This window comes from Corvus brachyrhynchos, unplaced genomic scaffold, assembly GCF_000691975.1.
Source record: "Corvus brachyrhynchos isolate BGI_N302 unplaced genomic scaffold, ASM69197v1 scaffold53, whole genome shotgun sequence".
Taxonomy (NCBI): Eukaryota; Metazoa; Chordata; class Aves; order Passeriformes; family Corvidae; genus Corvus; species Corvus brachyrhynchos.
This window is the reverse complement of record NW_008237681.1, coordinates 764683-786453: the sequence shown is the minus strand read 5'-3', so window position 1 is coordinate 786453 and position 21771 is coordinate 764683. Positions and strand designations below refer to the sequence as shown.

Here is a 21771-nt window from a genome sequence, read left to right as displayed (position 1 = left end):
ATTCATCTCCTAATGCAAATGTTGACTACTGCTTTGGGCTTGAAATGGATTATAATTTGATGCCAAAAGAAAGAGATGGGTGTCTATGAATGAAGAAAGAGGTAATAATAAAGAATTTGGTAATAATTGGAGCTGAGAAAGTACTTTGTTGTCTGCTTTCTGCCTTATTTTAACCAGTATCACCAGAATTCCTCTGAAACTGGTAGTGTGATGGGATGGATGTGGTCCATTCACTAATGTGGAGAAAGGAACAGTCTTCGATGGTTACCATCCTTCTGATAAAATTGAGTGCCCTGAAAAGACCCAGTAGCCATAGACTTGGTGACAAACACCCTCTGTAGACTGGGCAGCATGCGGGACAAGGACCACGCAAGTCTCTCCTCTCTGTGTCATCAGTGTTCCTCACCTTCAAGTTAACCTGTGAGGATGCAGCCCCCTACCTTTCCCAACACTTGGGAAGGTTGTTGGACATCACCAGTCGCAGTGATGTATTTCTGTGATGAAGGATTTCTCTGTGGGTAGCTGATACCTGGACATAACTGAGAAGCTGTTGCTTGATAATGACTTTCAGTCCCAGCAATGACCAAACCTGGTGACCCAGCTTTGAGACTCCCTATTCTATTACCAGGCCCCTCAGCCACCCTATTTCCCTAATGTACTTTCAGCATATTTAACGTGTTACAGCTGTGCTCACTGCTATACAATAGTTAAGAGGCCTGCCAGCATTTCCAGTATGAACTCGTATTTTAAGGATAATAACTCAGCTGTAAAAATGTGCTCGAGGCTGAAACTTTATAAGGAAGATTTCTGCCCAAGAGTGACTTTATCTGGACAAAAAACAAAAGGGAAAATATATCAATTTAGTCATTCTTAATCAGTAAAGATATATTAAAAAGAAAGTAAGTAATCCTAGCTGGATCACTTACTTTCTCTTATTTTTAGCTTAATAATAGCCAGGATCTGCATCTTTTTTAACTTTTCATGTCTACTTCTTGGACTAGTTGAACTATTTTCACACTGAGTATTTACTCACATGTGTTGCTTTTAAATTGCTTTTCCACAATATTTTCATTTGCTTTTAAAGACAATGAAGTGTGGAGCAAAGTAGACTCAAGTCAGCCATTTTCTCTTATTTATTTCAAACTGCTCAGCATGAATCAAGAGTTTAAATGTATCCTTTTCTTGATCAATTTGGACTGGTATGTGTAATTGAAACCACCTATTCTCTTTGGACTTGCAATGGTGATGACCCAAGATGTACTCTGCAGTCTGAACGCTCATGGACTTGGGAAAGTTTAGATGTAGATCCAAACTCATCCCAGAACCCTGATAATAGACCAGCTCCTGAGTCCCCTCTATGTCACGCAGGATTTCAGACACTTTGAGGTCTTTGGTAGAAGGGAGACTTACAAATGTTAAGTGTTTACTCTAATACACAGACTGGTTTCACTGGAAGTACCTTAAAGTAAATGAGAATTTAAAATATCCAATTTTTAGTTAAAAAATCTGTTTACCCTCTCTAGACTCCTTTTTTTCTGACTGGTGACACATAGCTGAGGGCTTGAATTTGACTTCATCTATATGGAGTTGTACCTTCACTGATTTCCATGCAGTTACCTTTGAAGGACATGCTCTGTGTTCTTGCTGCCATCAGCTTTTCTGGCCTCTTGAGGTCTCCTGCATCTGGGAGAGAAGTTTTAGGTAGGGGTACTTTTGCAGCCACAGTTTGTCCAGATTGTGCCTATGTTATCAGTCGTTCAAAACAATGTAAAAACTGCAATGCTGTCATTGGAGCATCATTTAAGGTGGAGTGGACTGTCCAGGTGCAGCAAAAGCCAGGTGTTGGTGGCAGTTTGCTTGTGCAGAGTCAAGTCCAAGAAGTGACTAGTCTGGAGTTTTTAGAGTCGGAAAAATCGTGCTTAAAATTTGTAAAGGCTCTCCCCTCTGTGTCATCAGTGCTCTTCACCTTCGAGCTAACCTGTGGGGATGCAGCCCCCTACCTTTCCCAACCCTTGGGAAGGCTGTTGGACATCACCAATCGCAGTGATGGAAAGTCCCATGTTACTTTTAATGATGGAATACAAGGTAAGAAGGCACTATTGAAAATATATGCCTCAGTCTTGGATTTGAGGTCGGACAAAAAGCGAAAAAAGACAAAGCTGGCACTGCCAGGTAGCCGGTTTTAACCAGTCAAAGGACAAATCCCAATGCAGAATGGAGTGGATTTCATCCATATCTTCCCCTAAGGAGTTACAAGTCCAGAAAATGAAATGCAATTTAGGACCTGGGCCAGGACATGTAGGCTGTGAAAATTTTGGGGTTTTAACGAGAGGAAGGGCAGGCTGGAATAGTTTTCTTTCCATTACTGTGTGGGAAAGGGCTTTGTTTAACATTACAGGTTACAAATCTAACAGAACATGACAGAGAGACAGATTTCTGTATTTGCCCTCTCTAATGAGGGCACACTTTTAGTTTTAAAGATTGGTATGAATCACTGTGATCTAGAACTGAATTGATACATAACATGAACAGTGGCTTAGTACAGGATTTCTAGTCTATCATCTTCAAGTCTACAATCTATTATTGGACAGAAGTATATCTTTAGAAAAACCTCCTTACTCACCCAGGGTTTCATTTATAGCATCTTCTACTATCTGTCTGTCCTAATAGGTAGATTAAGAAGGATTCCTGTGAAGATTATGTGCATATTACTTGTCCTCGTCACCTTTCCAGAAATTTTAAATTTGAAAAATGGGATGAGGAGGGAAAGGACATAATTTTGAGACCCTCCATACCTTTAATCTTCCTTTGTGCAGGAGCTGCACAACAAGGAGTTGAGACATAGGCAGCAGATGGCAGTGCTCCATCGTGCATCCTCATGGAGGATGGACGCTGCGTTCGTAGCTGAGTTCAAGAGTGATACAATGACATTAACCTCAGCATTTTAAGGTGGCTTTCTACCTACCCCATGCAGCTGCATACTTGGATTACATGGTGGCCCTTACATCAGCATGTCTCTGAGAGTGCAGCCTAGATTTGGGCCTAGCCTATGAGTTAACTCTGATGTTGAAGAGTTGCCTTTGGCTTGACATTGGAAGGGCTGACATGAAGTCCAGGAGTAAGTGTGTGAAGCTGCCTTATTGGTATTGTCCATCACTAATAACTTCTGGTTTACAAGAGCCTTTCTGATCTCAGAGTTGCAGGGAAACATCCTGATACTTACCCATTCCTTGACCATTGTTGCCATTGTCCTCTCAAGTATTTGGGATCTCACAAAGGAGCACTCTGGTCTCTGCCACCCTGGCACTTCAGTATGTCTGCTTGGAACTTCTCAGTGATACCACCTCACGTTTTTGAAAGCTGAAGGTATTTCAGATATTTCCATCTAAGTCTGGTTGTGTAATGTCTTTGTAGTGCTGTGGAGTTAACACCATGCACAGCCATACCATTTTCTTCATTGTGTAGGGTGTTGTTTTTGCCATCTTACCTCAAATATAACCTTAATACATAGGGTTGTATTACCAACCTGATTTTCTGTTTGGTTTGTTTTTTTCTCTTGTTGATAGCCAGTTCCTCATAATTTCTGATGTCTCCCAGTGTCATTGTTTGTCCTTCTAGTGAGTGAATCTTTTCCTCCAGCTCAGCTGCTAGATTACAGCTCACAGTGCAAGTCCCTCCAGGTTTTGGGCAGGAAATGAAATACAGCACATCTGTTACACATCACAGCTGCTGGCCTGTCACTGGCCATTGCAGTTTCGAGGCTAGAAGTGCACGTAGAAGAAATGTCACAGGCATTTCCTCCCCAAACTCAGTTAAGCACTCTCTGTGCCTGGCAAATGACCTATGTACTGAATCAACAGAGAGATCAACAGCCCAGTGTGTCAGACACTTGGTCACATCTGTTGTCCTGCCTATACAGAGCACACAGTAGGTGGGACTGCCTCACATTGCATGGAAAACCCGGGGAGAACCAAGGTCCCACCACATTAAACACATCTTACATGTTCTCATGCCACCAACCTTCTCTGTACCTCTACATAAAAGCACAAGCCTCTGGAGGCAAATCTTCCTGTTAAAACCTTCCCTTTTTTTGTCTTAGGACATGTTTGCCTGAGTGAAATAAATTAGTAAGCATTTTGAGCCAATAACAGAAATTTTTACTCATTGCTCATTAAATGTGGCTCATGAACAAGAAGTTTACAAACCAGTCACTGTTGCTTTTAATTACCTTTGCCATAATAAATCCTGCACTAACAGTTTTAAACATTAAAGAAAACCTATCCACATACTGAAAAAATGTTGCGGCCTGGTGGGTGTAATAGAATTGGCAATATAATTTATCTTCCCATGTGCAATTTTGTGCGTGTATATATGTATATGTAAAATCAAACTATTGAGGATACAAATATGGCATCCTTTTTGAAAGTTTCATTTGAACCCACTAAGGCAAGGAAGTGAAAATTTAGGCTAAAGATTGGTCCTGGCTTGTATTTTAATTGTACTGTTTGATAATATCCATTTATCAGCTTGTTAGAACTAGGATGTGCCATTAAGTCCATTTTCACACCTGGTTATAGGCAAGAAGGGAGGGAATAGAACAGAACTGTTTGAGGGGAAATATTAATTGGATTTACCTTTAGTAGATGAAAATCCATTCTGATGCTAAGAAAAACTAGTCCACAGAAATGAGACTTCTGAGAGCATGATTCCCATTTACTAGGATGGCACACCAGCTGCTGGGAGACAGTGGAGGAAGGATTTCATCCACATCAGAATATATATATATATAAGAATATAAACAGAATGGAATTGCTTATTTTGACATGGACTGAAATCTTTGGATATTTCTTTCGTGAAATCTGATACTGGGAAGGGCAGGAGAAGATTTGATCTGTGTATTACAGTGGTTATATCCCAGGCAAATCACCACCTTTGTGTTTCTTCTTTGTCTTCCGGGGATGCTAAACCTTATTTGAGAGTTGTGAGGATGCTTCTTTTAGTGGTGACTGTTCTTGACAGAACAAAAGCACTGATACGTGGAGTGGCTACATAAAGCCGTCATACAGCCAAGTGCACTTATAAGCTGAAGAGTAGGGAAAAAAGCAAATGTGATTTCTCGTTCCCCTCTAGAATATGTCAGATGAGGGAGCAAGAGCTGCCTATGGCCTCTCTGCCTTCTCCAGTACTTGCTGGAATGACTACCCCACTGCACCAGGTCATTCCCTAATTGCTGTGGAAGGCCCAAGCTAAACTACTCCCATTTATTCATGCATATAATACCAGTAATTTTATTTTATTCCTGGGGTAAGCTGAAGAAGAGTATGAAAACTTCATATTTTCAGTCTATAGAGAAGCACATGGGCTTGTGGTCCATCCTGCATGGGCAGACAGTAAGGGCAAAGGTATAGAACAGAGCTCACAAAATCTGCTTCAGAGTCCCTGTAGAAATTCAAGTGTATTTTTCCTTCATAAATATTCATAAATATTGTTATTTTCTTCAATGGCCTTTCTTTTGAGATCTATTTTGGGTGAAAAGTTTCAAGTCACCATGCAAAAGTCACCTTAGGCACTGAGTGACACTGGCAACTTTTTGTTTGCAACAGAAATTCTATTTTCTTTTTTTTGTTAAGTCCTTTTAGATTAACAGACAGAGGTATGCTAAGAAATTTTCTGGTTTTTTCAACTCTGGTAGAAGCATAAACTACTAACAGTATGGTACTGCTTGATATAATACATTTTTTAACTGGTACAATATAGTTTCAGGTATTGCTTTATTTGTGGACACAGTTACTAATATAAAACTCTTCCTGTTGCATCACCTGTGTTTTCCTTATATCTTGATGTTCCCATTTCTATATCCTTTTAATCTGCATTTGTACATGTAGGCTAGTATCTGTACGTTATCAAAAGCTGTATTTCAAACTAGGAGACAGGAAATACAAGGCAAGAAGGACAGTGGGAAAGAAACCATCAAAAAAACCTTGGCTATTATTGTAAGAAAGGTGAAGCGTACACAAGGGTCACCTTTGTTCTTTATTTACCACACTGTATTTGGATTCTTAATCCTTTAAAACCAGTTACTTCTGGGCAGTAACTCTCTTGGACCTATGACATATACTTTCAGCCAAGGAAAGAAGTTCACAAACACACAGCAAAAACATAAGAAAGGGAAAGCAAATATGTCCATTGCTCCAAGGAGATTCAGCTAAGTTATGAAGGTGCTCTCAGATAAGAATTTGAATTTATGCTCAAGATCCAAAATATTACCATTTGAACTTGTGGTTTAGTACTCAGTACAGAAGCAGGGCTCAGCCTTGATGAAGGTCTGTATGAGGTTTGCCTATTCCAAAGTTAAAGTTGCTTTAATTAAGTGGAGGGTTTGGGCTTCTTGCTCACTTTACCGCATTTTTAGTATGCTTTGAAAACCAACAGTGTAATGAAATGAAAACAAATCCTAAGATTTGCAGAATATACATTTTTAGCTGATGTTTGCTGATCTTTTTCACCATACTCAAATCATGATTTAATCTCTGATAAACTGGCAAATGCCACGGCAATTGCTGCCTTTTCATTGAGAAAGGGAAAATAAGTTTCCCTTTGTTTTGGAATACCAACGAGTATTCCCAGCAGAGTCGATGACAGAGGACACAGAGGATTTCAAAGCTGCCTTTAATTTTCCTGCAACAGTCATAGGAGTTTGGCCACCTACCAATAAGTTTGGAGTAGTTCAGTGGGCTCGCAGTTCCATCAAGGGCACCTGCTTTTCTCTGCTGCCTGTAAGAGGCAGCCCAAGGAGATGGGACAAGTCAGACTAGACAGAACAGTAATTCGAAATATGGCCATCATTTGTTCAGTATGCAGAGCGAGTATATTTATCTGCAAAAAAGCACGCATGTTGATTTTTTTCATATTAATTCTTGATAGATGTGTCTGTCTGATAAGCACAAGGAAAGTCATAGTTTCACTTAGTTTAATAAAACCTCAAGAAACAACATGTTCTCGATAACATAAAGGCATTCACCCTGTAGTAGGGTAATAAATTTTCAAATTGAATGGCCTGGTGCTTATATGTCTGCACAAGATATCTGTAAACAAATTTGAAAAGTAAGTTTTCTGCTGTAATGTTTATTGGCTTTACATTGGCCAGTGTTTATGAAGCAGAATTTGTAACTATGGTTAACTTGTTAAAACTTCTTAAATAAAGGAAAAGTAAACTGTAAAATAAAAAGGTGCTTACTGTAGGCTTTAAAAATTATTTATTCAGCTGGTCTTTTCCCCTTAAGTCCAATATCAGTATTAGAACACTGAAATAAAATATAAGCCTTTAATGCAGTTCATTACTGTAGAAAGCTGTGGCTAATTAATCCATCCTCCCACTGGCCCCTAAATGCATCCCTCAACTAGTGAACTCTCCATTCCTAAAGCCTCCTAATAAACTTTTTATTTCTGATGTCACTTTCCCACCTTTCAATACACAAAAGGTGGCTTCTGTCTTTGCATCAACATAGACTTGTCCTGCTGATGCTTTTTGGTGCTGGCAAATACATAAAGATTTTTACCTAATATAATAAACTGGTTTTGGTGTCCTTCCTGTAATTTGGGTTTGTTGCCATAGAGGGGGTGTACAGTGTTTATAGTTAATAAAGTCAGGCTTTTTTCTCTGTAAGTGATAGACTATATTCTGATATGTATACATTCATTTTTTTATAGGAAAGGTATGTTCATAAAACTTAAAGCATTCTAAAACAGCAAGGTCTATCAAATAAAGTAAAGGGGAAATCAAATCTGTGTGTCAGTTTATCTTAGGTTTATAAAAATGTTGCAAAAAATATGCATGTCTATGTCATTATTCCTTACCATTTGCCCTGTTAATTTCTTTTAAATCCACTATAGCATCGACACAACTGTATGACAAATCATGTGCCAAGAATATCTTGCCAAATTTAAAAGTCATTATAGTAACCAGTTTCTTGTGGGAATTACAAAAAAAAAAAAAAGTAATCATACTGAGGCAACAGGAAAGATGTAAACTATTGACAGGCCAACTACTTTTTTTGGCAAAGACAGTGGCAAAACTTTCATCATAATTTCTTCTACAGGTTTTTTGTAATAAGGCTGGGCGTTAAGTAATGGTTTGCAATGCTAAGATGTCTTTCTATGCATTTACAAACTCAGCAAAATCAGACATCCAAACAGATGAAGACAAAACAATATGTTTGATATAACCTTTGCCAGTAGCCAACTGGATGTTTATCAGCAATTACATATTATGGGCTGAAAAGAATAAAATTACTTTTAATATGATGGCAACATCTGATGCAAGACATTTTTGTCTTCTACAGCTAAATAAATTGAATATGAATGGACTTGACAGCATGTATTATGATACCCGTTATGGTCTGGAGACTGGGTGTTGCCCTAACAACCAGACAATATTTCCTTAATTAAGTATAATTTCTTTCCTACATGATCACAAGAAGATTCTGAACTGGTGAATTAATGATCTGGGAAATGCATGTAATTCTCTGCTCTAGGTAACTGTCAGCTTAAAACTCTTTAAGCTGTCTTAGGAAAGCTGCAAATACTTGATTTGTTTTCCCAGCTTCTTTTTCTAACGTATTAAATGCTGTATATTTAGGGTATATTTAGGAATACATATATATATATTCAATTTGAAAATAATATGTTTGCTGTCTCTCAGCAATTTTTTTGTCCTTGATATATTTTCTCTCCAGTCCATATTTTTTTAATAGTTTGTTTGCAATACCTTGTCTTGCTTACTTATTTGCTGAAAGACATTTGCTCTCAGATTTTTCTACTATATGTCTAGTACTTGCGTTTATTACACTAAATCATAAGACTTCCTTCATCACTGCCTCTTCCTTCCTTCCAGGTTCCAGAATTTATACACAGTAGTAGTTATCAGTCTGTCACAGCAAGTTCCTCCAACCATACTTTTGCAATAAGGATCTTTGCACAGGATTGCATCCAGAGGGTTCTTGAATAGCTCCAGTGAGGGAAACTCCACACCCTCTCTGGGAACCTGTTCCAGTACAGGGTCACCAGCATAGCAAAGAAGTTCTTCCTCATGTTCAGGAAATTCCTGTGCATCAGTCTCTGCCTGTTCCCTCTTGCCTGATTGCTTGGCACCACTGAGAAGAGCCTGGTTCCATGCTCTTGATACCTTCCCTTCAGTTGCTTATATACATTGATGCCCTCTGATCATCTTCATGGCCCTCCTCTGGAACCCTTCAAACAGGTCCACATTCTCTGTATACAGGGGCCCCCATAGCTGGGCACATCTTGAAGTGGGATCTCATGAGTACGGATAAGATGGGGAGAATTGCCTTCCTTGACATCACAAGTGGGACCTCAACTTGTCTGTCATGGAAAGCCCTGAGGCAATTGTCTATCTTTTAGCCAAAGGAGAAAACTGCATGTAGAGCAAACTGAGAACTGTTTATCAGTTGACAAATTTAGTTTGAGCGCTTATGGTTTGATACAGTAAAATTGCTGATCACTCTGAGCATAGAGCTTACAATTTCCTATCATAACCAAAAAGTGCAGGTGAAGTACAAACCCTAGGACCTCATCTGGCTGCATGGTATCCCAGGCCACTTATTTCAAAAACAAAATATGGACATTATTTTCCTTGTACATGGTTGTTCTCTAGACTCTTGCACTGAATCTGCTATGCTGGAACTCCTGGATGGGCTGAATGGATGTGTGCCTCACAGATTTGCTTTTAGACTCTTTCACCCAAAGAGAAGACTTCACTGTGGTAGTCCATTAAATGAGTTAATCAGTAGGTTAATCTATGTAAACCAGTGCAAATTAATATAGCCAAGAAAGTGGCAAAAGTGGCAAGTGTTGTAGGTTTGATACATGCACACTGATCGGCTTGTTTTCTAAGCATTTATTTGGAATTGTGACAGATACTCCACGAGGCTAGCTTCTGTAATTTGTCAGGTTTCTCTAGAGACTCTTGTCAATGCAAGAAATGTAATCCACTCTGTGACATAAAACAAGTGTGTATGTATTTCATATGCTGAGAGTATTACAAAAAGGACTGACCAAAATGAGCCTACCTCCTTCTTACCCCACTGCATGCAAGGAATGAGTTTGCAGGGACTGCAGACTCAATACTTCTCAGATAGGATGTGCATAGAAAAAATATTGCTGGAAGGCGAGGCAGAATTGAATTGGTATTTCCCCAGAATCTTTAATTTTTATTTATTTTTAATTGCAGCTGAAAGTTTGAAATCTTTAGCTTCTAATCAGATCCTTGGCAATAATAGCTCTATGTAAATGTGAGACAGACACATAAGAACAGGTGTGCTGTGGGTTTTGAAACAAGTTTGTTTTACAGGTTGGTTAAACAAGTTTGTTTATAGGTGGGTTTTTCCAGTATTCTCAAAGGGGAAAAAAAGCCAATTTTTTTGTACAAATACATTCTTCGGCATTTTTCGCGCTTTGTGCCAGATGTAACTGTGATGTGTGCATGCAAACATGCATACAAAGTAAAGTTATTATTTCATATGAAGAAATAGCTGGAAGTACCTTCTTATTTCACTATCTGCAAGAAAAGGAGCAGACCACTCTTTCTGGCTGACTTTCTTTAACCGACACAGGAAATAGCATTTTACAACGTAGAACTGAAGAGAATCAACACTTCACTAAGGCAGGCTGTTGCCAACATGGAACCTTGGGGAGTGGGAGAGCAAAAACCAAGGAATATGAATGGCAAAGAAGCTCTCTCTCCAGAGCTCCTCTGGAATGTCTTTTGTTTCATTTTATGGTCAAAGTCTTGTTCTTGCTTTAGTACATATGCTCTTTGTTATTAATGTCTTTGTTTTTCATGCAGAGAAGAACAATGCTTTTAAACACTCTGTATGTGTTTTAAATGGATGTCACTACCAAACTCACTGTCAATAGCTAGTTTTACTTAATCAGCTATAAAATATCATGAGTAAGGGTTCTTAATGGAAACTGGAAAAATCCAAGATAATTACCATAATAGGCTGAAGATCTCTGAGACTGAAGGTTTTAGAAGTCAAAGGAAATTGGGGACATATGTGTTCTGTCTGTAAGATTGTTCTATATCGGATATGGAAAAATCAAAATGACAGGTATTTTGCAATGTACAGTAGCATTCATCATAGAAAGAACATATGCATTTGTGTGTCAGAAGCAATGAAGTAAAAAATGACACTTAATTGGAGCTGACATAAAATGGCCTCATTAGCAGTACAAATATTATGTGTGTGTAGCTTGGTTGTCAATAGGAACAAAACATATTTCCTCTGACAGATATATTAGTCTCTTTTAAGATTCATGTCAAGTTTTCAGTCAGGTTCACTCATTTAGAGAATGCTTTTTTTTTTTTTTTTTTTTTAATAAGAGAGAGGTTGGACTGTAAATAATGTGTGTTTCTAGGGTGCTGTGATAACACCAACAATGGACCACACTATGTCAATGCAGCCAGCAAGCATGATGGGCCCTCTGACCCAGCAGATGAACCACCTTTCCTTGGGCACAACAGGAACGGTAAGATCACTATTTGTTTCTCTATTGCAAAGCATCTCTTGCTTACTGAGTTTCTTAAGGTAATTTATTAGTCTTTTGAGTACCTTTCAGTGCTTCACCATCATGCAGTCAGCATTAGTTATTACAGAACAGAAATTACAAAGTAGTATGAGTAGTAAAATGGTAGGTCAACAAAACCTGTTCTATATTTAAGAGGAGTTATCTGTACTAGTTCTCATGTAATTGTGGAAGTACTGCTCTATCAACTTGTTTTTTAATAGGAAGTTATTTCCTTGTCAGTCTAGAAAGTTTCATACCACTGGGAACGGGAGTTCTGGCTTTGTGGTAGGATCCACCACTCACTTCAAACCATAGCAGCCAGCCATATGTATTTTGTTCCAGGCTTAGAAATGTGATTTTTGGTCGAGGTCAGCTCTGTTTCCAATATATCATATTTAAACATGCGTATTTCAACAATTATTTTCTTTTTAAGCTGTGTAGGTCATACTCAGTTAACTCCCCCAGTGTCAGAGAAAGGCAAACACCCCTCTTAATTAATATCATTGAAGCTCTCTGAAGAGTTCCTGAAATACAGCATCTACAGACATATACAACCAAATATGGTGTTTTGATATGTGAATGTGTGCACACTGCATGTAATGTAAATTTTTGCAAAAATACAGGCATACGTATTACACTTCTATATCTTTAGCACACATTCTCTTTATGTAATAATTACATGAAACATGTCTTTACATAACATGCTCTGTTATGCACTTACCCTTTCTTTCACCACTGTTCTACTTGATACTAATCTATAGGAACACAGTTTTCCTATTACTGTAGTAAATATCACCGTATCCCACAGCTGTAGGGAGGAGGGGAAAAGATCCAGCAGGCAGGAATTGTGCAGCAAGATTGATTTATTTAATTATTTTACAAACTCTTTTACAGACTTTTTTCTTCATAGTCTAATTGGACAAAGGATCAGCCACTTCTTGGGGGTGATTGGCTAAAATCCTAAAACATCCATTGTCAAAATATTTTTCTACTGTTCTATAAACAAAATTCTCCAAGGTCGCAGGTGTTCGTGGTTTATGGAACTTCTGCTAATCTCTTCATGAGAGAGAAAAGTATCCCACGGTTTAGAAGTAGCAGGAAAATTCCTTGCTAACAGCATTTTTGTATCCACATTTTCCAACTTTTTTTTAATTGAATAAGGTACTTAATAAAGTTACATCTGTACAAAGTTATTTAACCCACTGTGTTGGGTCTCCTCCTGGTCCTCTTCTCTTCACCTCCTTCTTCCTTATCTGTTGAATTTAATTCTAACTCCAGTGTCTCTTCCCACTTCTTTAAAAAAACTGTAAAGACCTAAGGCTTCTGTATTTTTTTCCCATAAAACTTAAACATGATTGTTTATTGTTTATTCCTGATATTTTAAATGTTGCATTCAACAATCCAAAGAAGTAGGAATCACATCGCAAACTTAATCTCAGCATTTTTCCCATCATGAAATTGAAGGAATTACTTGGACTAGTGAGAATTTCTGCAGGTGTAGTTACTGTGATTCCATAGCGTGTTTAAAAGTTAAGGCAAAGAAATGGAAAATGAATTCTGGTTGTGCTGTTGGCCAGCTCCTATGAATTTTTTCTTCTGCCTGTCATTTTCAATTCCATAACTCTTAACAGACATTGTCTTCTGCCCTCATTGTCTCGCAATCTTAATGCAAACTAGAAAATTCCCAGTTAATGTTCTCTTCTTACTTGAGACAACTCTTACAGTGCTTACAGTAACAAATCCATCTGGGAAGTCAGGCAAAGGACTCTGAGAGGCAATGGGTCATCTAGTGTGTGACAACAAGATCCTGAACTCATGTTACTGCAACCAAATCTTCCCTTTCTCTTCCTAGCTCTTTACAGTTTTATCTTTCAAGGTCACAGCATTCCCCATGATAATTTCTTGAAATACATTCAGAGGTATACCATACAGTATTATGTTTACTTTCTGTAAAACTCCTAACTCATTCACAGAAAACTTAAAGAGCAAGAAAGAGTAAATGATTGATGAGTGCTACAATATCCATAGGCTTTTCAAACATCTCAAATGACACCCTATTTTATCACATACAGGATTTCTCTTTGATAAAAACAGCATCAGCACCATATCCAGTTAAAGTACTCATGCAAGCAGGATAATAATGGATGTCATAGAGAATTCCTCCTATTGGGAATTCCTCCTATCAGAATTCAGGATTTGGGCTGCCAGTAGCAGTTTTCTTGGATGTATCTATCCTAATGTGAAATTCATTCTTCAGCATGTATTCTGTTACAGAAAATAAAAACGTGGGGAGCACAAGCTATTTAGAGACATGATTTATTTAGAGATATTTTTACTTCATTTATTTGGAGTTCTGAGTTTTGGTCCAGAGAAAGGAGCATTGAGAGCATAAAGCATGAGGAATTGTGCCAAGTCTAAGCCATGCTACTGTGAGTACCTCAGCAGGACTAGGTTTTATGGGAGGTAAAAGATATAAATGATACATTTCTGTTACGAATATGTTTTTCAGTTTTATCCTTAAAACTGTGCAACAGAGTGCCATAAAGAGCCACCAGCTACCTTTCAAGAAACCAGCCAGATTTTTTTAGGCAAACGAGACAAAAAGTCACAATTCTACTCACTGTTGGCAGTAACTCTGTCCCAATTTAATTTAAAAGCTTGCAGTATGCGAAGCAGTTTTTATTGGAAGGCTTTCATATGTTCACTTCCTTAGACAAAGCATTTTGCTAATTAACATAACATATTTTTCAGCCGAAACAGATCCCTGTGGTCACTTAAGTGAGAGTTGACTTCAAAACCACTTCACCACTTGCCTGATTCAGGATGAACACTGGGTTTCTAAAACATTGCTTCCACAGAAAATCTATTCTCTAGTGAGTGAGCTAGAGAAATAGCATAAGGGCCTATGCAGCTTCGTATCTTGTGGGAATTACTCTGCCTTTTGATGCTCCTTAAAAGATTAAAATACTCTGTCCAGGCTGGCGCCATTCCATAACCCTTTACAGAGGAGCACTCTTTAGCTCTTTGGTGAGGCGAGTGACCTGAGTAACAGCAACCTCTGCCATTTCCTGCCTTGACTCCAAAAACTGGATTTGAGTTTTGATCTCTCAGCCCTGAAGCACATATTAAAACCTTTGGGAATCCAGGGGCAGCTCCCTCCATCCACTTGATTATTTGGTCACCAGCCCAGGGCGGGCTTAATGCTGGCAGGGCTGTTCACTTCCAGCTGGGAGCATCCAATTCAGCAGTCAAAACAAAGTAGTTTTCCTACAGACTCACTCATAGTCAGCTGCATACCCACTGCCCTAGGTAAAGCCTTCCCCTCAAAACACAAATAATTTTGTTTAGGAAACCATTTGCCATTAATAGGGACAAGAAGATTTCTCTCTATCCAAACTTCCAAAGAATGCATGTTTAATTTAATTTTATTATATTTTTAACATTCTTATATTTTATCTATTATTGAATTGTCTGCATAAAATTAGACATCTCTGCTATACCAAGCACTCCCTAACCAGGAGGATGCACTAAGGCTATCAATATGCCAGGCCAAGGGAAAAGCTGCAAATCCATCTTTGCTTGATTCCAATGCCAAAGGATGGTATAGGGCACTGGAGGGAGAGAGGAGGTTGCCTGCCATTTATGGCAACTTGACCCCATATTCCTGTGTTGTGAGAGAAATTGGCACAGCATTTGAATGTCCCAGTTACTGTGCTTTGTGCTTCATCCACCAAGAACATAATTCTTTTTTGCCTTTATGAAAATCAAATTGATATCCGCTGGTGAAAATACAGTTTTTGTTGCTGATGAATTGAGAGGCACATGTGCTGCTCTGATCCAGTCTGCTTGAAATCTGGAGTTAAGCAGACAATCTGCCAGAGGGGTGATTTCTGCCATATTTATATGTATTTTTCATACACACCTCTTCACTCAAAAAGAGCAAAAAGCATTTACATGGCTGTATTAGCTGTGGGCAAATACATAAAGAAAACCTAAGTTTAAATTATGTCAAGATTACAGCAAGAAAGCAATAGCTTTGAATATTCTGATTAAGGCTGACAACTCAGTCTCAGCTCCTACAACTGTATTAAAATGAAATTTTAATGCCAGAAGGCATAATGCGAAGATAGACAAGGGGTTTAAAGCTTGATTTTTTTTTACTAGTTTATTATTATTTATTATAGTAAGTCTTGTTTTTCCTATGTAATATTCATCTACAATTAGGTCTGCTATTAAAAAGGTATTGTAGAGGGAGAATAGAGTGTGTGAGTCTGTAAGGGTAGCACTGAAAGAGGAGCATTAGTATGTGTTTAATAATGTAGGGAGGCTGGAATTGTTCCATCATCAGCCTGTCATTCAAAATGTTTCTGATACAGCCATTGATCTGACATCTCTTTTGTGGTTTAATAACGTTGTGATTGATGCCTGAGTGGATATAATACAAAAACTTTTAGAAATGCAAAAACTGAGCAGTTTGATCACTGCTTTCAGTCATTGTTGCTTGGCACTTCCATGTTTGGCCATCAGCAGCAATAATCTGCCTCTTCAGTGGGAAGAAGATTTGCTTTATTCTTTCTCTTCTGCTTCTCATTCCTGAAGGAAGTGTGCTGTTCTGCACTTTCTTGGTCAGGGTTTCCCTCCCCTCCCTGCTGTTAGCATCCATTTCAGGTACTGCTTGGGTTCCAGTTACATTCAATAGTTTGAGGCACCCTTTATTAGTCCTCATAGGCAGAGGGGTAATTCCATCTTTTTCTTCCTCTCCTTTGGAGCTGCCTTACTGTAGCCTTGTTTCAACTTAAACCTTTGAGGCCCACACCACTGGGAGAGTGAGTAGAAGCCAGGTTTTTTTGTTAAAACTGGTAGTTCAACTGGGCTGCTTAATTGTACTTCACACTTGCAGTTCACTCTGCTTTCAGTTTCTAATTTAGAAACATGATAGGCAACTTACAAAATAAACCCTCCGTTGCACTTTTTAAACAACAAAACAAAATCAAATTTGTTTAATTGTTCCAGTTACTCTGTATTAAAAATGCAGTCAGGTGAAAGAATTGTGCTAACATAATGTGGGATCCTGTTGTAACTGCGAACTACCCTAACTCAGCTTTCCTGGTTTATAGTATCACCGAAATTTCTCAGTGGAATAGCAGGCTTGTTATGCAGGTACATCAGTCTTATCTTTCACTTTGTTGGTTCTTTTTGTTGCCAGCAAGGCTTGATGATATCTCCAGAACCCTTCAATGGAACAACAAGCTTGTTATAGGTTTTTTATCTTTTATTTCCTTTGGATACTCCATGGTCACCGGTGGTTTAAAATGTCACCTGAAGGCCTCAGCAGAATAACTGCTTTGTTAGATAGGGTTGGTTTTTTTTTCCTGTTTAATCTTCCATTCTATTTGCAGATACTGCAGCTACATGGAGCTGAAACATCATCACATTCCCCTCATGTTCAGATTCTTGTTCAAAAAGAAGTCTCTGTTATTCTAATTGTATGTCACAAGGTCCTTGGAGAGCTACAGGAGCAAAGTTTCTTTGCAGTCTTGTGCCTTTCACGTTATCAGGTGTTAATCTTAGAGCTCTTTTATTTTATTTACTGACTGACAGTTTCAGTTACTGCTTGTGTGGAAAATATAGGACTGAACCCATTGCAAATAAAATAGCCTAGTTCAGGCTGAAACTAAGATCTTCCTTATCCTTTTACTGAGCCAAAGTCCAGGGCAAATGTGAGTGATTAACAACATGGATCTGTCTGGGGCAGGGGATCCATTTAAGAAGAAATTATTATGGTTGGAAAGGAGATCAGCATAAATTCTCACAAGATTGATAAAAACCAAATAACTCCTCCTGCACCTTCCTTCCCAAAGAGTCCCTTGAAAGGCAGTTCCAATTTACCTCACATGTAATTTGAGATAAAAAGGGGCACTCAGTGGAACTGAAAAGCACCAGATTCAAGGCAGTCAACAGGGAACAAAGAACTTTTATCATGAAGGATTAAAGCAATTTGCAGAGTTCACTGCCACTAAATATTATTGAGACAAATAGGTTAACAATCTTAAAAAATAGATTCAGCATTTCTATGAGTAAACATTTGTGGATGCATTTTTTGTGGAAAAATTTTTAAATTGACAGCATAGGCCAAACACCTGCTCAGGTGAGCAAGGAAAGATGTGATCTTTTCCCTTTCTGGACCATCTTGAAATGCCACAGACTTGTGTAAGAATTGGGCCGATCAGCTCTTGTGCAGAGGAGACTCTTTCTACTCATCTGTTTCAACATGGGTTCCACAGTCTATGTCTGACCGTAGCTGTGGTTAGATGGTATTTTTGAATGAATAGAGTTTATAAAAACATATTTCTGTAGTGTTCCCCCTTCTCTTCTGAGCTCAGCTTTACTTTCCTACCATTTTTTGGTAGTGGCTTACTGTTTGCCCTTACGTGCAAGTGTGCCAACCTTCAAAGCCACTGCCTGTCATAGGCAGGAAAGGAAAATGTAAAAGGAGGATAAACACAGATGGAGGGAATTCCATTTTTGGTCCAAGCAGCACTTCAGCTGAGCCCAGCAGGTTAGTAGCTTTTATTCTGTGTTAAATTTTACCTTCACATGACACTTCCACAAATGAACAAAGAGCTTTTGTTGAGGACTCCCTGCCTCTTTTTGAGGTATCAGCTACTGACTCAAAGTGACATTAGCCCAGATTCCCTTTCAGAGCAGGAGTCAGCTCCCTGATTGTGGTGATAAAAATACACATCAACACAAAGCAACAGTGATGGATCAGCAAAGCAAAAAGTATCAGCCAGAAATGTCCTAACTAATATAACTTCATTTTCATCATCAAACTAACCTCATAATATAATTAATTTGCAGAAGACTTCACATAACTGTGAAGTAGAACATTTAGAGGTTTGTTTATCATATATTTTCTTAAACATGACTGCTGCAGTTCTATTTTGTGATTTCTAGAAGTGCCACCTGGTGAATGGGAGTGCAGTTCAAAGCCATGCACTGCATGTAAGATAAACTTCTTTATTTTGTAGCAATGGATAGAAACTGAAAGCCATAAAACTGGTAGTATCTGGCATAAAGTTAGTGGTCTGCAGAGTATCCTGCCACAAAAGGCTCCCCTGTAGTCATACTCCCTGAAATTTTTGTTGATATCTCTGCTACAGATGAATCAAGATTGCAAACTCATTTTGCTAACTAGTAGTAGGTCATTTACCTAAAAAATTTGAATTTTAAGAGGAAAAATATAATGTTCACACATTTTCTTATGAAATTGTGCTGATGCTATAAATGACAGGGCAAGTTTGGGGGAGAGAAAGAATCTATTTAGCAGAGAGGGAAGTAGAAGAGAGGAACAAATAATAAGTTTAAAAACCCCCTGAACATAATTCCAGGTTTGAAACATCCTGCCACACCTACAACTGACAAACTCAATAAAAGGTGGAAAACAGAAGTACTCTAAATGTCAGGTCTGTCATCTGTATTTTTTTGATGTGTTTCTCTTTTGTAAATGTGTTTTCCATTTTTCAATCAAGAACTCTTTGCCTTATTAGAACAAAACTTGTTTTTATTGTCCTGCCTGTGTTTAGAGAAGGCTCAGGTAATTCTGACAGGAATTATGAATATGGCTTTCCAGAGAAGTAATAAATCCAAGTATAAGTACTGAAGACAAACTCTGTGGGGTCTCCGTAATGCAAGGCAAGTGTGAGGATCTTAGAGAGGTGAAGGGTGTTTTTCAAAACTGTGACCATGTGAAAAGCAAGAAGTGGCTCCCAGAGGTGCTGCTTCCACAGCTCTTCTTCCCAAGAGCTGGGAAACAGATCTGTGGTCATTTCTCTTCATGTACAAGTGTACACAAACACAGCAAGAAGTCTTGAAATGCTTGAGGAGGCTGTATCCTCAGTGGAAAAGAACAACATGATAAATTATATGGGAAACCAACTAGTTTTATCATAAGTAATGTTGCAGTCCTTCACACAATATCATTTCGGTCTAATGTGAAGCACTTGAATTGTATCAACTTCAGACAGAGATGTAAACTTTAGCTGAAAGAAAAGGCCACAGAGGTGAAAGACAACAGTGGTTTGCAACACAACATAGGTGCATGAAGGGTACCCATGGAAATTTTAGTGGTGCTAACAATAAGGATATGAAAGTAGAATAGGGAAAGTATAACTTTAATATGTTGCAGAAATTGGTAATATGTTAAGAGCTAGACTAGTGTTAGAAATGAAGCATAGAAAGTTCATTGTTTGGGACATCTAGCACTCAACTGGGCTGAACACCTTAAAATCCACAGGAAGGACTTTCAGATGTTGACACAAATCCAGAGCAGTGGCTAATAGCCTTTTTTCATCTCCAACCTCTGTTTTTCATCACAAAGAAGCATTGTTATTTCAGTTCAGAACAAGTAATATTCATTTAAGTAGTGAGACTTCAATATATCATGAAAAATTTGAAAATGTTTACTGAGCGTGATGTACCAAGACTCAGAAAAGAGCTGTGCATCAAAATGACATTTTATTTGTAATGTCTGAGGTTTACACAGTCAAAGAGTAAACATATGTTGCAACTGAGCATTCACAGTATCCTCTTACTAAAAAAAATTTGGGCCCAAGAGGTAAGGTTGACTCATATCAACGTGTTGTGTGATTAGTAAGTATACCGCTCACTTTGGTTTTTTTTTCCTTTCCATTGGGATGGGTACATTTTGTTAAGCAAAATGTTCCTGCTCTGAGCAGCAACCTTTGAATTACATTTTCCATGTTCTTTCATAAGGCAAATTTTTTAATTCCAGAGGCACTGGGACTTCACAGAAACACTAGATTGCAGACGTTGCAGTGTTTTGGAAGGTGACCTGTTGCCACATTACTGGAAACACATACAATGGAGTTGAAAGTGAATTTAATCTAAAAGATGTTCAGTATTTTACATATTTTAATCACAGTGGAAGAGATAACATAACCTGTGTGTTGGACAAAGCCCTGGACCTACACCAGCTTGCAAAAATAATATTCCGTTGAATTTCACTGCCTTTTCCCATATCGTATCCCACTGAATTTCAGCTCACAGTGTGTTTCACAGTTAATCCACATGGTTTATCAGATGGTTGGCAAACTGGTACCCCAAAGGTTTAAACTTCCTGTAAGACAAATTACCAGTGCTTTTGAGGTATCTTTCTTGGTTTTTTCTGGAAAGAGCAGCCTGTTCAGAGTTCACTCATTTGTGAAGCAAGATTAAAGGAAGGAGCTAAAGGTGCAGTCTTCATACATTGTGTAAGACACTGGGGTCCTGGATATACAGTGATTTCAGCCTGAAGTTCTCAGAAAAGGATAAGCTTTGTTCAAATGATTTACAATTCTATAGGGAGCTGCTGATGGCAATAACCTCTTGTCCTCTGATGGTATTTTATATTCTGTGAGTTATGGGTGATTCTGTGTCAGAGCTACGAGGCTGTAGGATCCTCTTGCTCCTAAAAGACTCAATTTGGGAGGAGAGTTCTGCTATACCTAATATTTACTATGAAACAGCTCAGTCAGCAATTTTCATTGAGCTGTAGCAAGGGGTTTGAGAGCAGCTGCTTTGAGTGAATTTGGGAGTTTGCTGAATTGAATTGTTTTTCTACCAAGGTGATGAACTCTTGAACACAGCAGATTTCTACTGTGTGGCAGAGGTAAGCCACACCTCATTGGGATGGGTCCAGGGAGCACTCATATCCCAGAGGCACATCTTTTTCTGGTCCTGTGAAGGACTGCTCTATCCTTCATGATATTTTATGGCTTTTGAATGTGATAGACACACATGTATGCTTCTAATTTTGCCTTTTTCATTTTAGTGATTGCAATACAGCAACAGACACTTTGTTAAGACTTTAGTATCTAAATGTCCAAATTATTGTGTGTTTGCTAACCTCAACTCCCTGTTTTCCTTTGCTGTGTTTCCCTTGGGGGTTTCTCCTAAATCAGTATAATATTTATATAACACAAACTGATTTCACTGATGCAAGAACTTTGTGCAGTTTGTGTTTTCTGGCTTGTGAACCACAGCAGTGTGCAGGGTGTTCCGGTTTGGCCAAATTTAGAAATATACCTCTGAGAGAAGGTACAAACCCCTTCCCCGCCCCCAGGTTCGGGAAAAAATAAATTTTCCTCGAAGGAAAGTGAAGGAGATAAAACTATTTATTTACCA

General features: G+C 38.4%; 1 protein-coding gene across 7 annotated transcripts in view; it reads left to right on the top strand.

Moving 5' to 3' along the window:
* The window catches only part of RBMS3 (RNA binding motif single stranded interacting protein 3), a 707084-nt gene that overhangs the window by 658122 nt on the left and 27191 nt on the right, over nt 1–21771 (top strand). For all 7 annotated transcript variants that reach the window (XM_017732086.1, XM_017732084.1, XM_017732083.1 and 4 more), the window contains one exon: nt 11437–11547. In XM_017732086.1, the coding sequence (XP_017587575.1) occupies nt 11437–11547 (111 nt within the window). The remainder of the gene's footprint in view (nt 1–11436; nt 11548–21771) is intronic.